Raw genomic sequence first — 15,845 nt, 5'->3', positions numbered from 1 at the left:
AAATTAATGAAACTAAAATTAAATTTTGAAAAGATGGCCTTTGGAAAACCTAGCTAAGATGTCTTTAAATTATCCAAAATTAGAGTGAAATAAAACAGTTTCAAGGATTACTCTGACATTTATAAAATTACTCTGCCACTTATAAAACATGAAGCATGTAAAAATCATTTATTTCTGTAGGAATGGTAACAGAAAATACACTAATTTCTGTATCTCCCAGCTCATCAAAGTGATCGCCCATAACCTAGGCACTGCGGGACACACACACACACACACACACACACACACACACACACACACAAAGTACACCACCACAGTTACTTCCCATAAATGACTCTTAGTGGTTGATTTTTCTTTCTTCTTGTTATATAAAATAGTTGGATCTTTGAAGGAAACAAAAAGCATACTCCATGTAATAATCAAAATGACGACCAAACACATAACTGTTATTCAGGAATATTCAGGAATCAGCATACTGGCTGAGCTCATGTTCCTGGTATAGAAGTCAAGAGTATAAAATTAAATCCTTCTACAGCACAATAGCAGCTATGTTTAATGGTCAGTATAATGCCATGACAGTGTGTATATGGGAATTTTAAACCAAGTATTAACCTCTAGGTCATGAATTTTTCCTTGAATGGAAATTTGTGGGTGTTTGGTTTTGAAACGTTGGATTTTAAAGCATGATGCACTAAGCAGACACACAGTAAAGACGTGTTACCTGTTCAGGTTTGGTGGGGACGTTCACCGTGGCATCTTCAGGGACGCTGTCCTGAGACTGTCGCTTGCATAGACCTTTTCTTGCATCTTTGAACATAATGTCTTTTTCCAACATACTGTCTTGCTTGGCAATCGGCAACACCAGGGGACTGCTACAGAAAATAATCAACATTGTAATTAGTCTTCTCCGGACACTGTCGTATTAATCAAAAAAGACCATAACAAAACTGGGCAGTGATAGAAAGGTGTTTTACTCAGATAAGAAACTGCTTCTCGACACGGAGGGGAAGAAAACAATCAACGGGAAATCTGTAAACTTTTCTATTCTAAATTTCACTCAATTTCAACCTTAAAAGAAAAAAATATATTCAACTTGAGAAGAAAATGTTTACAAATGTATATATGACATAAAAGAAAATCAATAAGCAATTTATAAGCAAATTATAAGCTAAGGTTGATGCATGGTTGAACTAAGTAAGAGATTTAAGTGGGAAAGTGAATTGCAAACATGTAAAGGCCAAAATTACATAATTAATTAAAATATTGTTCATATGCAATTTAAAATATGTTATAGAGGGGCGCCTTGGTGGCTCAGTTGGTTGAGCGTCCAACGTTGGCTCAGGTCATGATCTCGCACGATCTGTGAGTTGGAGCCCCATGTTGGGCTCTGTGCTGACGGCTCAGAGCCTGGAGTCTGCTTCAGATTTTGTGTCTCCCTCTCTCTGTGCCCCTCCCCTGCTCATGCTCTGTCTCTCAAAAATAAACAAACATTGAAAAAAAAATTAAAATATGTTATAGAATCATGGGCAATATTTAGAGTTTGTAATGAAATATTAATAGGGGAATCAGAGAAGAATGATGTGCTCAAAGGTTGAAATATTACAAACAATAAGTTTCATTACTTCATATGGCTCAAACTAGGCAAAAAAAGAAAATAAAAGCCACTTCATTTTATTTTGTTCCAAAGACATCATTGCCAAAAGAAAGCCATTATTATATAATGTTCATTAAAAATTAACACAATCTAAATGTTTAATTTGCATTGTAACATTTTATGATAGCGAGATTTAAAACTGCATTTCCCTAAATGTTACCATACAAGCAAAAATATATACCTATTTAATCAAGCGCGATATATATAAACATATTTATTTCATGTATTCTGTTATAGCACTTGTAATTCTAATTAACGCTTAAATGCACTTTTTGGTTTGCAAAAAATTCAGGTTTATTGAGGTATTATTTACATAGAGTAAAACTGACTATGACTCACTTTTTGTAGATGTATATGCATTTGTATATGTATGTGTCGAATATATATATAGTTGTAAATGGTTAAATATATGTATTTGTGTAGCCCACATAACCAGTGCTATACAGGATTTTTATCATTCCCAACTATCTCTTTGTGCCTGTTCTTTGTTTGTTTGTGTTTTAATTTCTTTAAGTAATCTCTACACCCCGTTGGGACTTGAACTCACAGCCCTGAGATCAAGAGTCACACTCTCCTCTGACTGGGCCAGCCAGGTGCCCATATTTGTGCTTGCTCTTTGGAGCCAGTCATGTCCACTCACCTCCTGCCCCTTGCAACCACTGATAATTACTTCTTTCACTATAGTTTTGCCTTTTCTAAAATGTCAGAAAGGGATCATAGAGCACGTAGCTGCCTGCGTCTGCCTTCACTTACTTAGCATAATGTTTTTGAGGTTGGTCAGTGGCTTGTTTTTTAGTGCCGACTGGTAGTCTGCTGTGGAACATGCGACACTCGGGCTATCCATGCACCAAACGTTTGGGTTTGTCCAGATGTTGTCAAGTGTAAACGAAGCTTCTACACGCAGCTGTGTACAGGTGTTTGGGCAGACACATGCTCTCATTTATCTTGGTTAAAAACCTAGATGAAACTCCACAAACTGTTTCTGACGTGGTGCTCCCCCCAGCAGTGCCTTGGCAATTCCTTTGCCTCACGGTCTTGCCAATGCTTCTCTCTCTTTTTATTTTTTTTAATTAAAAACTTTTTTTAATGTTTTATTTTTGAGAGACAGAGAGAGACAGCATGATTTGGGGAGGAGCAGAGAGGGAGACACAGAATCCGAAGCAGCCTCCAGGCTCTGAGCCTGTCAGCACAGAGCCCGACGCAGGGCTCGAACCCACAAACTGTGAGATCGTGACCTGAGCCAAAGTTGGACGCCTAACCGACTGAGCCACCCAGGCGCCCCACTTCTCTCTCTTTTTAAAATCCACTCTAGTAGGTATGTTAGTGGTTTTTCGCTGTGATTTCAATCTGTATTTTAATGTGCTTATTCAATATAAAAAGCTCTTCTCTGGTAAAGTGGGTGTTCAAATCTTTGTTGCCTGAGTACTGGCTTTATATATTCTGGTTCCCAGTCCTTTATCAGATGCATACATGGCAAGTATTTTCTCCCGGTCTGGGTCTTATCTTTTCATTTTCTTTATAGTGTGTTTCAAAATATGTTGTTCCTTTTTTTTTTTTCCTCTTATGACTTGGGTTTCTTGTGTCTTATCTAAGAATTCTTTTCTTAACCCAAGATCAAAAAGGTTTTCTCCCAGGTTATATTCCAGAAACGTTATAGTTTTGTGCTTTACATTTGAGTCTATAATCCATCGTGAGTGGGTTTCGTATATGGCGTTGTACACGCGTCAAGTTTCGTTATTTTTTTCCTATGGCTGGCTGTCCAAGTGTTCCAGCCAATTATCTGGATATGTGTGGGTCTATCTGGGGGTACTCCAGTATGTTCCACTGATACAACAGTCTAGTCTCACACCAATATTGCATTGTCTTGCTTTAATACACCTTCACAGTAAGACTCAAAATCAAGTACTAGGATTCATCCAACTCTGCTCTTTTGTTTTGGCTATTCAAGATCATTAACATTTTCATATAGACTTTACAATCTATTTGTCAATGTTTATAAACACGCCCATTGGGACTTTGATTAGCATTGTGCTCAACCGGTAAATCAATTTGGGGGAGGGTTTACATATTAACGGTGTTGAATTCTGTCATCCATAAGCACAGTATCTTTATTTATTCTGATCATTCATTTTCCTCAGTATTCTTGTAACTTTTGGTATTAAAACCTTCCAAATATCTGTTAGATTTATTCTGTTGTATTGCATGTTTTCACGCCATTACAAGTGAATTTTTTATTTCAATCTCCTCTTGCTGTATACAGAAATGCAAATGATTTTGTAGATTAACAGTGCTAGGGGTGGAGGAAAGCATCCTGAAGGGCTTCTTTTAGTAACCACAACGTCTCATTGTTTTACAGCCTGTCTCTGTGCCCTATCTTCCAAATGTACAACGGAGTCTAGCAAAGTGTGGAAAAACAACAACAACAGTAAATGGGCTGCATTAATGCCAGGCCTGAGGGAAAGGCCCGAGGAACACTTTTACAGAAATGTGAGGTCGGTTATGCATCCCTTGAACTCTGGATGATGATGGTTTACTCCATGAAGACATATTTAAGTAGGTGAGGCGACAGGGGAGCACACTAACGAGGCAGCCTGGTGCAGAACAGTGACAAGTGTACTGTGTCTGTGTCATAAAAGTACAATGTTTGATGCTCACTCTGCCATCCTGGGCAAGCTATATACACATTCTCTAAAACCAATCTGTAAAAAAAGACCGGTGTTGGATTTTCAACATAATGCATACAAAGGGCTTAGCACAATGACTACAGGAATAAGCAGGCAGTGAAATTAGCTATTGTTAATTGCATGTGCCCAGCGCTGTGAAGTTTGCTCTGCTTACAAACTAACAGGTCAGCTTGGCACTATTTCATGGAGAAGCGTGGGAGACAAGAGATTCCCAGATCTGAGACGGAGGATGTTGTTACTCACAGACGGCACACACAGAGTTTCGTGTTTGCACCATGTCCCACGATGGGCCCACACAGGTGGACCTCCACGGACACCTGCACCCACAGTGTGTTGTGTTGTAGGACAGAGTCCCGGGCAAGAGTCAAATACTTTTTGAGCGAGCAGCGAACACTGCACCAAGTAGCTGGTAAGCCAGTGCCACTCCCTCCAAGTGAGTTCTGTGGTCTCCTTGAGCTACTTGGTGGTATGTATTTCTAACTACACAGGCCTTGCAGTCTGAAAAACTGAGCAACAATGTGCAGGGTGCTCAAAGCCCATGGCAGACTATCCTTCACAAGAGTACAGTTATTAATTTTAAAAATTCTTGGGACGCCTGGGTGGCCCAGTCGGTTAAGCATCTGACTTCGGCTCAGATCATAATCTCCTAGTTCGTGGGTTCAAGCCCCATGTTGGCTTCTGTGCTGACAGCTCAGAGTCTGGAGCCTGCTTCGGATTCTGTGTCTCCCTCTCTCTCTTCCCCTCCCCTGCTTGCACTCTGTCTCTCAAAAATGAATAAATGTTAAACATTTTTTTTTAATTCACTATATGATGGGGATGATTTTAATGCCTATAAAAATTTCATATCCAGATCTGCTTGAATACCATCGAGTGGTAAGGTATCCACAACTGCAAAGGGGCCCTATTTCTTCCGTGAACAACTGGGCAGCACTGCCCACTGCCCTAACTGGTATTCATCCCCTCTGAGCTTCCGAGGTGTGTCCCATGCTTCTCTGACATGAGAACCCTTCAGGTATTTGAAGACCATTGCAGCTTCCCTATATTTTCTTTAATCTGAGTGGACCACGCACAAAACATTTTGATAATTACATGGGATTTAAGGCATGGTCATCTCCATTCTAAGTACTCCATCCATACTAACTATGGAACAACAACATTATAAAGACACATCTACTATTCCACCTATTTTATAGATGAGTACACTGGGGGACAGAGAGACGGACTGGCTGTGGACACACAGGGAGGCAGGACTACAGCTGGGACCTGAGGTCCAGAGCTTGTGTTCTTAGCCACCAGTCACACTGGCCACATCCACAATCCACCCTCACACCTACCAAAATGTGTCCTTACTTATCTGGCCTTGTATATCAGCCATCTCTTTTTTTCTGCTTTGTCAGGAAGTTTTAAAAGAAAAAGAGAAAAGAAAAAAAAAAAAAACTAAAGAGAGGTTTTGCCTATACTGTGCCAAGTGTTCTGAGTATAAAGTGATGAATAAAGCCGTGGTTTGACTAGTCAGGTAGAAACCACAGAAAGTCACCAGTTAGAAAGGATTTCTATGTTCCTGTTGTAAAATGTATTTATTTATTTTGAGCACAGAGAGAGAGAATTATTTATTTTGGGCACAGAGAGAGAGAGAATCCCAGGCAGGCTCCAGACTGTCAGTGCAGAGCCCAGTGCGGGGCTCAAACTCAGGAACCGTGAGATCAAAACCTGAGCCAAAGTCAGCCGCTGAACCGACTGAGCCACCCAAGCGCCCCACAAAGGATTTCTGAAAGGGAGAAACAGTGAGTTTACTAAAACAGCCAAACAACTCCTTTCCTATCTCAAATCTAATCACAGTGTTACTAGCGGGTTCTATCGTATTTCCAACTGAGAGGTATACTCAGAAAGAAGATGGATCCAGGAATACAGTGACCTCTTTCTAAGTTGGTTTCTGCCTCACGTTGGCAATCACCTGACCTTCTAAGCCTTCACAATCTCTGGGCCACAGCTGCGCCTTTGCAAATGCAGGAGTTAGACGAGGCAGTATCTAAGTGTATGCTAAGCCCTACAGTTCTGTGATGCTAACACGTGCTCCCTCCTCTGACGCGTTTTCACCTACGTCTTTAAAAATCACTTCCACACTCAATAACTTAATATCATAGGTCTACTACTAACAATAATTGTAAGTAACTAGTTAAAAATACTCTTATTCATATAAGAAAAACAATGATTCTAAATAATACAGTTGGATCACATGGTAACATATTTGTCATATGCATATTTTCTATAAGAAAATGCAAAGCATGAGGCGCGTGGGTGGCTCTGTGGGTTAAGGGTCTGACTCCTGATTTCAGCTCAGGTCATGATCTCACGGTTTGTGGGTTCCAGCCCCGTGTTGGACTCTGAGCTGAAAACTCAGAGCCTGCTTAGGATTCCCTCTCTACTCTCTCTCTGCTCCTCCCTTGATTGCATGCTCGCTCTCTCTGTCTCTCTCAAAATAAATAAATAAACATTAAATAAATGCAAAGCATGTACCTTGGCTGCCGGCATATGGTAATGTTTTAAATGTCCATGGAACAACTCTTCTTTAAGTTTCCATTCCACTTGTAAAATGAAGGATATTTCATCCATAATCATTGTGATTACCTACGGCATTCATCTAAGCTCACTTCTATATATTTAAATTTTCACTGATTATCCATTTGTACACTGTGAAAATGTATGAAAATGATATTTTTCTAGAAAAAGGAATAATAGTGTTTAAGTACTCACTGCTGTTTGTTTCAATACATGTTAAATGTTTATCAATCCAAAATATTTATGATATGAGATGGATTTTTAGAAAAATAAGATGTAATTATATAGACAGAACAAGAATTCAATAAAGAAAAAGAAACACATAAAGGATAAGAAGGAATGGACCAAATTAATAGGAGTTTCATTAAAAAGGTAGACTACTGGGGGGGGGGCCTGGGTGGCTCAGTCAATTAAGTGTCTGGCATGATCTCACTATGGTGGGATCGAGCTCCATGTGGGGCTCCACACTGGGCATGGGGCCTGCTTGGGGTTCTCTCTCTCTCTCTCTCTCTCTCTCTCTCTCTCAAAGGTGGACTACTGATGCAGATGGACTTCACAGTCTCCTCTCTCAGCTCACCTTCAGAACAGCTTCTCTCCAGCTCTAGACTGCCTCCCTCCCTTTTCTTAGAGCTCTTACCTTAGAGAACGTTCCAGTGTAAATTCGTCCTTTGTCCCTCTGAGCTGTAAATATTCTACAACTGGCAACAACCTTCCCCAGGATCTGGGAGCTATTCTCTAGAAATGTAACCATGAGGCTCGTTGAGGGAAGGAGCCCCAATCTCCTGGTCTCTGTGGGAGGGTAGGAGCCTCACTTCCTTAAGCACCACCAGTGAACTGTGGATGGCCTCACAAGGACCAGCCTTCCTGCTTTTCCAGGCTTTTCCACACACTCATCCCAGCGCTTAAAAGCTCTCTGACCTTTTGTATCAAGAGTCAAGTTCAGTCTCTCTCCCTCTAGTGCAAGAGTCTTGAATAAGTTCTTCCTTTCACCTTTAACTTCTCTGGTATAAATTTTTCTTTTGACATTAATGAGTGCATTTTTTCATGCTTCTATATGTTTTCCTGGACTTTCCGATTTTTCCTCCATGAGAAAATTTTAATTTTATAAAAAAGGTGTCAGGAATAGAAGTCTATCAGTGAAAACCAGAAAAAAATAGGAAGGAAAATAGTAAAAGAAGGCTTAAGTAAGGCAGATTCCACAAACGTAAAGAAAATGAAACAGCTACTATCCAAGAGAAGTTTAGATTAAAAGGGCGAGAGATCGCTTTAACCTGACCGTGGAAAAAACCACATGACACTATTCCGGCAGACAATCAATTTCTGAACTCTATTGGATTTAGTCAAGACTTACTTATTTCTAGAAACATAAAAGGCATTTCATGCAGAGCAAATGTGCCTGTAGGAACTAGGATTTTGTTTCTGAAAATGGAAACAGGAAGGTAATAAAACAAAACTAACAAAAGCAACAATCATTGCCCATTCTGACACCAGCAATTTTAGAAAACTATAGAAAACAAACAAAATTGGCTATATTGAGATATAGTAGGCCAACAAAAAAAACCTCATCAAAACAAATGTAAAGAAATGGCATATATGGGGTGCCTGGGTGGCTCAGTCGGTTAAGCATCCTACTCCAGCTCAGGTCATGCGTTCATGAGTTCGAGCCCCACATCGGGCTCTGTGCTGACAGCTCGGAGCCTGGAGCCTGCTTCGGATTCTGTGCCTCCCTCTCTCTCTGCTCCTACCCCCACTCTCAAAGATAAATAAACATTAAAAAAAAAGGAAATGGCATATGTGACTCAGTTATTGTGGTGGTGACGTACTGAATAGATCTCAATTTTAATCCTAACAACATAGCTACGTAAATGACTTACCACAGGGAATTTGGGTTTTTCTGCATCTACAAAATAATTATCTAAAGGTTAATTTTGAAGGAGACAGTTCCTGGACAACTTTGAATTAATTGCTATCTTTGCCCAACACCATCCCCCCCAAATAACTTTAGTTTGTGTCATTAAAAAACTACAATGAAAGAAAAACCACTTTGATAAAATATTCCTTGTGTTTAGGAAACAAAAATGTCAATGTGTCTCATGGTTAAACGGGAAATGACACTGTTGTTAAGATACTTGATATTCATCTTGTAGTTCTCAACCGATACCTGCAAAGAAATTTTCAGACTCTAAAATAAAGTGAGTCGAATGCGTCCACTCTGGGAATACATGAAGGGAATTTCTGGATAGGCCATGTTATACTGTTATGCTGTGTAGCATGCGTTTATGTTTCTGAATAGGTATTTAATGAATGATATTTATACGCAACAACATGACTATCGTTCACTTGAATCAAGGAAACACTTAATAATCTGCATTTCTCCATCATTTTTAGCAAGTACATTTGATAGAATGTGGTAAAACTTAAGTCACCAGCATGGGTGTGCCGAGTGAGTGAGTGTGTATACACACGGCGTATAATATAAAAAGAGAAGAGAATGAGGTGTGTGTGTGTGGTAGCTTATGGAATAAATGCTCTGAAAGGTAGTGAGCCCCATCTCTGGGGCAGTTTCAGGTGTAGAGGAAAGAACTGACTAGAAAGGGAAATGCTGACCCCGTCCCTCTACCTTCATGAGTTAGGCAATGTGTCTTCTAGACCTCAGTAAAAACCAGAGACTCACGACAGCATGGTTTGCAACCAACTTTAGAAGACTGACTAGTTACCCAACCATGTTTGAGGGATAGTGTAAATGGTTTAAACTTGGAAATCAGATTAAATAATTCTCCGTGTCTCATCATGTCCCTGGATTGTGTGACATTTCTCTCCATCCCTCACTAGACCATGGAAGCCATTCCTACCTGTAAGTTCACGTGGAACTGACCAACAGCTTTGTCAAGACTGTGTGATGCAAAGCTTCCAAAGACTCCAAAGAATCCAGGGCTGGGAGTGTGGTCCGACTTTATCTCAGGTGAATTTATTTTACTGCAAAATGGTCACGGGAAGCTGCGCTGATTTTGAAAATGTTCAGGTCATTCAGGGAGAGTAGTAAATGTACAACAACAACCGCCTTACAGGAGAAACCAGAGATGTGGTGTTCCCCCATCAGGGGCAAGGCCATTAATGGCTGTAGCACAGGTGTGTCTAAGGGTCCAAGAGTAAAAATGCACTTTTCAGTATTGCTTATCCTGAATTACTCGGAGACATTTCTGCAAAGAAAGCCCCATGTGTGGTGTTGAGACATGGGTCGAAGGCTATGTCCTTCATTTGCAACATAATTTTTCTAATACACTGCATGACGAGACTGCAACCATGAGCCCAGGGAGATACTCAAGGCAATCTTCTTGAGCCTGTTCCCAGTCAGGCTCAATAATTATTGAAACTGATTTGATATGCAAATCGTATTTATTGTCAATTGAGCAAGAAAGGCTGTAGAAGAAATCTTGGGTGGCCACAGTTGGCCTGCTTTTGAATGAATGCATGATGGGCCTCTCTCAGAAAATGTGGCCTCTTCAAGGCTTTCCGTAACATCTACTCTAAGACTGTCGTGGGTCTCAGGTTTTATTGAGGTCAAAGACACATTGCACAACCCATACTCTGCCCTTTGAAAAATCACCACAGGGTATTTCTTCTCATCAACGGCCACTTGGCTGATGCACCCTGGGGCCCGCGCACCCCCAGCCCCTTGTGCTTTTTTCGTCCTTGGCCCTGCTCAGGTCTGCCTCTTTCCAGACTTCTTCCTGTCACATCTTTTCTCCATCCCAAGTGCTACAGGACTCAGAAACCCTGCAGACCCAGCCCCGAAGCAACCTAATCAGAGGACATACCCGCCCAAGGCTGGTCTTCTCTGAGACTGGATGTTTCTTTCCAGCTTCTTAGAAAACAAGTCTTTCTCTAAATGGTTCATATTCAGTTCAACAGCACCAAACGGCAAGCTGAATTCTATTGTCTCCGCGTATAACTACAAGGCCTTTCTTCTTTAGATGATTATGCTGACAATTCAGACGGATGGAAAAACATCTGGTTTTCCTTTCATCGTTTCTCAAGCATGTATGTCGAATCACAGTGAGCCAGACGCTGCGCTCTAAGTGTTTCAGAAAGATTTTCACTGAGTTATCAAGAGCACGTTCAAGAGACATCTGTCACCGCCATCATCATCACCGGGTGGCCTCCTGCAGTGCAGTTCTGACACTGACTGTCCACAGCACAGACCCCACAAATGAAGGGCACTGTTTCCAGCAAGGCTGCTGCCCCTACGTCAGACACGGCCACGAGTTTGGAGGTCTCCATGCCCACCCACACTTCTGACCAAGCGCCTACCAATGTACAACTCCCTGGCGTTTGATGACTCACTAGAACAACTCACAGCGCTCGGGGATGCACCATATTTACTGCGGCTTTATTGCGGAGGGCACAGGTCAGGACCCGTAGTGCGCACGCTCTCCCTGGATGCGGTCGGGAGGGCCCTCCCCTTGGAATCAGGGCATATCACCCGCCAAGCCTACAGAGTTGCTCCCCAACCAGCAAGCTCCACCGGGTCCTCCCTGAGGTTTTGTTACGTAAGCTTGATGGACTCCATCACTGGACTCAGAGTCCAGGCCTCCTCCCGTCCTGGAGCCCAGGCTGACTCAGTGCTCAGTCACTTACTCCCATCGCTGGATATTCCGGTGTGACCAGCCCCCCGCCCTGAGGCGCCCTGGCGGCATAAATTCAAGTGTGACCCCGGGATCTTAGACGTCAGAGACAGTCAGTCCCATGACTTGGGAATTTCAAGCTTCTAGCATCTCTCCTCCCAAGAAGCAGGGAGAAAGGCCTGGACAAAGTCTTAACTAAACAACACCCACATTTTACACTTGAGGAGAAAGGTGGCAAAGACTTTGACCAAACTGCCTGAGTCAAGAGCCAGCAGGTGCCAAGCCAGCACCAGAACCAGGATGTATGGCTCTGGGGTCTCTGTCCATAATGGCCACACAGCGCAGGGCCTCACAGGCCGCCTCCGGGAGTCAGTGTAGACGCTCAGACCAAGCAAGACCAAGGGTGTGATAGATAACACGGTAGACAGAGGTAATGGCCCCATTACCGGTAGCTTTATCTTGAAAGCAGATCAGCAGCACGAGGTATCGCAAGTGGCCTTCACGCTTATGGTTTCTGAGGAAGGGACAGGTCTCCCCAGTCGCAGACTATCTTTTAAGCGGTCACACGAAACACTTCTGCTAAACTGGCAGTGGCCCACAGCCAAAGCGGACTGACCACAACAGCCAAATTCACATCAGCAATTTCCTCTTTCAAGCCAAATCAGAGGTTTTAGCATTGCCAATAAAAATGACCTCCTCCCTGAACCAGTAGAAGACTGAGTGCCTGTGTATGACACGGGTCACCTCCCTTAAGTTCTGAGCGTCAGACTGGGATTTATAACGTGGGGATGCAGGAGGAAGCATTTGTATTGTGTGTGTCAAGACATTTAGCAATCAAGATAAAAAAACGTCACGGGAGTACAAGACAGCACAGGGAAGACAGCCAGTGATATTGCAATGGTGTTGTAGGGTGATGCACGGGAGCTACTCTTGTGGTGAGGACAGCACACAGTGATGCCGAATCACTACGCTGTCCGCCCGAGACTAGTGTGCCATTGTGTGTCATCGGTACTCAAATTTAAAAATTAACAACAAAAGGGGCGCCTGTGCGGCTCAGCCGATTAAGTGTCTGACTCTTGGATTCGGCTCAGGACATCATCCTACGGCCGTGAGATCGAGCCCCATGTTGGGCTCTGTGCTGACTGCAAAGCCTGCTTGGGATTCTCTCTCTTTCTCTCTGCCCCTCCTGTTCTCTCTCTCTCTCTCAAAATACATAAGCTTCTAAAAACAATAAAACCAAATAAATAAAACTTAACAACAACAAATGAGAGACAGTACTTGTGCTCTTCTGAGGATCAAATGCAGTGACCCACACAAACCACTCCACACAATTCCTGATGTCCGGCGGCTGCAAAGGAACTGTCAGCTGTTGTCACTGTTGTTACTGCTTGATGAAAACCCACAACTGGTTGGTGAACCACTCCGCCCACTAGGTACTATGCAGAATTGTTACGAATTCCAACTCAAGGACCCCGTGAAATAGCATATTAGAAGCAAACGTTGGCACGTATCAAACTTTTCAGTGATTAAAGACCCTAGGAGAGGGGCGTCTGGGTGGCTCAGTCGGTTGAGCGCCTGACTTTAGCTCAGGTCGTGATCTTGTGATTGGTGAGTCTGAGCCCAGCATCAGGCTCTGTGCTGACTGCTTGGAGCCTGGAGCTGCTTCAGATCTGTGTCTCCCTCTCTCTCTGCCCCTCCCCTGCTCACGCTCTGTCTGCCTCTCTCTTTCTCAAAAATAAATAAGCACTAAAATTGTTTTTAAATACCCCGGGAGAGCACTTCCATGTTCAAACACCAAAGGGTGCATTCTGGCCACGGCTGTTCCATTAGTGGCAATAACTGGACATGAGACCCTGGGATCCATCTCAGGACAGGAAAGACAACACAGGGAGGAGGCACCCAGTCAGAAGTCAAGAAAGAACAGAGGGGGAATAGCAGTCGAGTATGATAACAGTGGTTTCCAATTTCAGGCAGAGAGGAAGCCTGCAAGTTAAACAGATAAGGAACATCATAGCTGGGAAGGCTTCTGAGTTCAATCTAACACGCTCATTTTGAGACATGAACTTGAAAGTCAGGCAACAAATATACACTTCATCACGTTCGCTTAAATAGGAGGGGCGCCTGGGTGGCGCAGTCGGTTAAGCGTCCGACTTCAGCCAGGTCACGATCTCGCGGTCTGTGAGTTCGAGCCCCGCGTCGGGCTCTGGGCTGATGGCTCAGAGCCTGGAGCCTGTTTCTGATTCTGTGTCTCCCTCTCTCTCTGCCCCTCCCCCGTTCATGCTCTGTCTCTCTCTGTCCCAAAAATAAATAAACGTTGAAAAAAAAAATTAAATAGGAGATATCTTAGAAACGTTGAATGTGGAACAGTTCAACAGTATAGGAATTTCCTATTGATTAAATGTTTCACCACCATTAGGGGTCCAGCTAACAGTGAACCACAGCAGAAGTGTCGTTCTTATCCTATCCGTGGGTGAGCACACAAATCCTCAGGGGACAGTCAACAAGATCTGACATTTGGAAAGGGAATTTGACTTGTGTGCGGAGGTAGCAGATTAAACCGCTCAATCGTTTTCTTAAAATTTTAAGCAAAACATATCCTAGGAAAATGTAAAAGGAGCCAGTCAACTGTAGAACGCAAAGGAATAGGAAGCGGGATTTAAAACCAAAAGATGGGCCATGATAATTCAGAGGAGGTAATGCGTCATAAGTTCTCAGAATGAGGGCTGCTGATAAAAGGTGGGTGAAGAGACTTTCTGAAGAAAAACAACAGATTACACGGAGGAGAGAAGAAGGTTGTTGTAGTTTTTTTTTCTAATTGTACGCTTCAAGCACTATCTTTTCTGGGGCAAAATAAGGAAATGAAAGGAGCAGTGAGCTTCATTCATTCAAATGCTCGTTCTTGCCTGGAGCAGAGGAAAACTGACCACGAGGCCCCCCCTTTGCTCTTTCCCCATCTTCCTGGATTTTCATTTTGTTCTAATTCCTTCTTCACCTCCCTAAAGCTGAGGGACTTCTGGAAATACCTGAAGATCAGGCTTCACATTTAAAATTCAGGTTATCAAACCACTTGAGGATGCGCTTGGTTTAAATGAGGGAAACTTGGATTGTCACAGAACAATGGCGTTTGTTTATTTTAATGGAGGGAACAGCTAGAAAGCATTTGCAGAAAACTCAGCAATGCTGAGGCAGGAGAGAGAGACACAAGCCCTCCCGGACACCAGGGCTAAACCACGGACGCTCCAACAACTGGTATGTGAACAAATGCTGCTTTGTAAATGACACGTAAGAGATCTGCAAAAGAATTACACTTATATTTTCTGTGACTCACACCAATGCTCTGATCCTTTTCATATATGTTCTCTATCACAAGAGCAGTGTGTTAAAAATATCCTACACGTTTTAGTAAGTTTCTTGTCCCAATCAATCACCATTGTGCTATAAAATACACTCAAAGCAACAAATGCTTTTTTTCCCTCAACAATGCACACATTTACCACTTTAGAAAAAGTTTTGACCTTTACAATGTTTGTGAATTTATTTATGGAAGAAATTTGAGTGTCCATATTTGTCCTGCTCATACAAAAGCACAGCTCAGAAGAGCAGTTATAGAAAGTAAAATTTCAGGGTGCCTGGGTGGCTCAGTCGGTTAAGTGTCCAACTTTGGCTGAGGTCATGACCTCATGGTCTGTGAGTTCGAGCCCCACATCAGGCTCTGTGCTGACAGCTCGGAGCCTGGAGCCTTCTTCGGATTCTGTGTCTCCCTCTCTCTCTGCCTCTCCCCGCTCATGCTCTGTCTTTCTCTCTCAAAAATAAGTAACCATTTAAAAATTAAGAAAAAAAAGGAAGTAAAATTTCTGCACTAAAATATAACTGTACCTAGTTGGTATACTATCTCATCTATTTGCTGCTGGTTCGTATTTATTAATAACACTACAAAGACAATGAAAAACAGATAACATGTATCACAATCATAAATTATAAAAGACAATTTAAAAATGTACTTAATTATTACCCTTAAACTAGTCAAGTCTATTTGCGATTTTTTTCAGATTAAAAAAAAAGTAAAACTATGATTGATTTGTTCTTTGATTTAATTTTCAATTCTCTCTCTGAACAAAAAGAACAGTGGACTGCAGTGAAAACATAGGTCGAAATTCAATATGAACTTATTGCAAAGTTTCCAAGCTCCAAGTCAGTAAGAAACAATGTAATCAAAACAATTATATTGAATTGGGTAGAATAAATAGGCCGCTTAATAATCTGTTCAAAACGTGTTGCTGAATCAACAATATAAAAAAATATATAGAAGTATCTTTGGGGGCA

At 42.2% G+C, this 15,845-nt stretch overlaps 1 protein-coding gene across 1 annotated transcript in view; it reads right to left on the bottom strand.

Annotated features, from left to right (window-relative positions):
- The window catches only part of MYO16 (myosin XVI), a 467,181-nt gene that overhangs the window by 326,106 nt on the left and 125,230 nt on the right, over positions 1 to 15,845 (bottom strand). Inside the window, exon 10 of the mRNA XM_047086088.1 lies at positions 722 to 872. Within this exon, the coding sequence (XP_046942044.1) occupies positions 722 to 872 (151 nt within the window). The remainder of the gene's footprint in view (positions 1 to 721; positions 873 to 15,845) is intronic.

This window comes from Lynx rufus, unplaced genomic scaffold (assembly GCF_022079265.1).
Source record: "Lynx rufus isolate CCGP_SWC_20201006 ecotype Redwood Valley unplaced genomic scaffold, mLynRuf1.p SCAF_1, whole genome shotgun sequence".
Taxonomy (NCBI): domain Eukaryota; kingdom Metazoa; phylum Chordata; class Mammalia; order Carnivora; family Felidae; genus Lynx; species Lynx rufus.
Note: the sequence above shows the minus strand (reverse complement) of the source record. Positions and strands in the feature narration are given on the sequence as shown.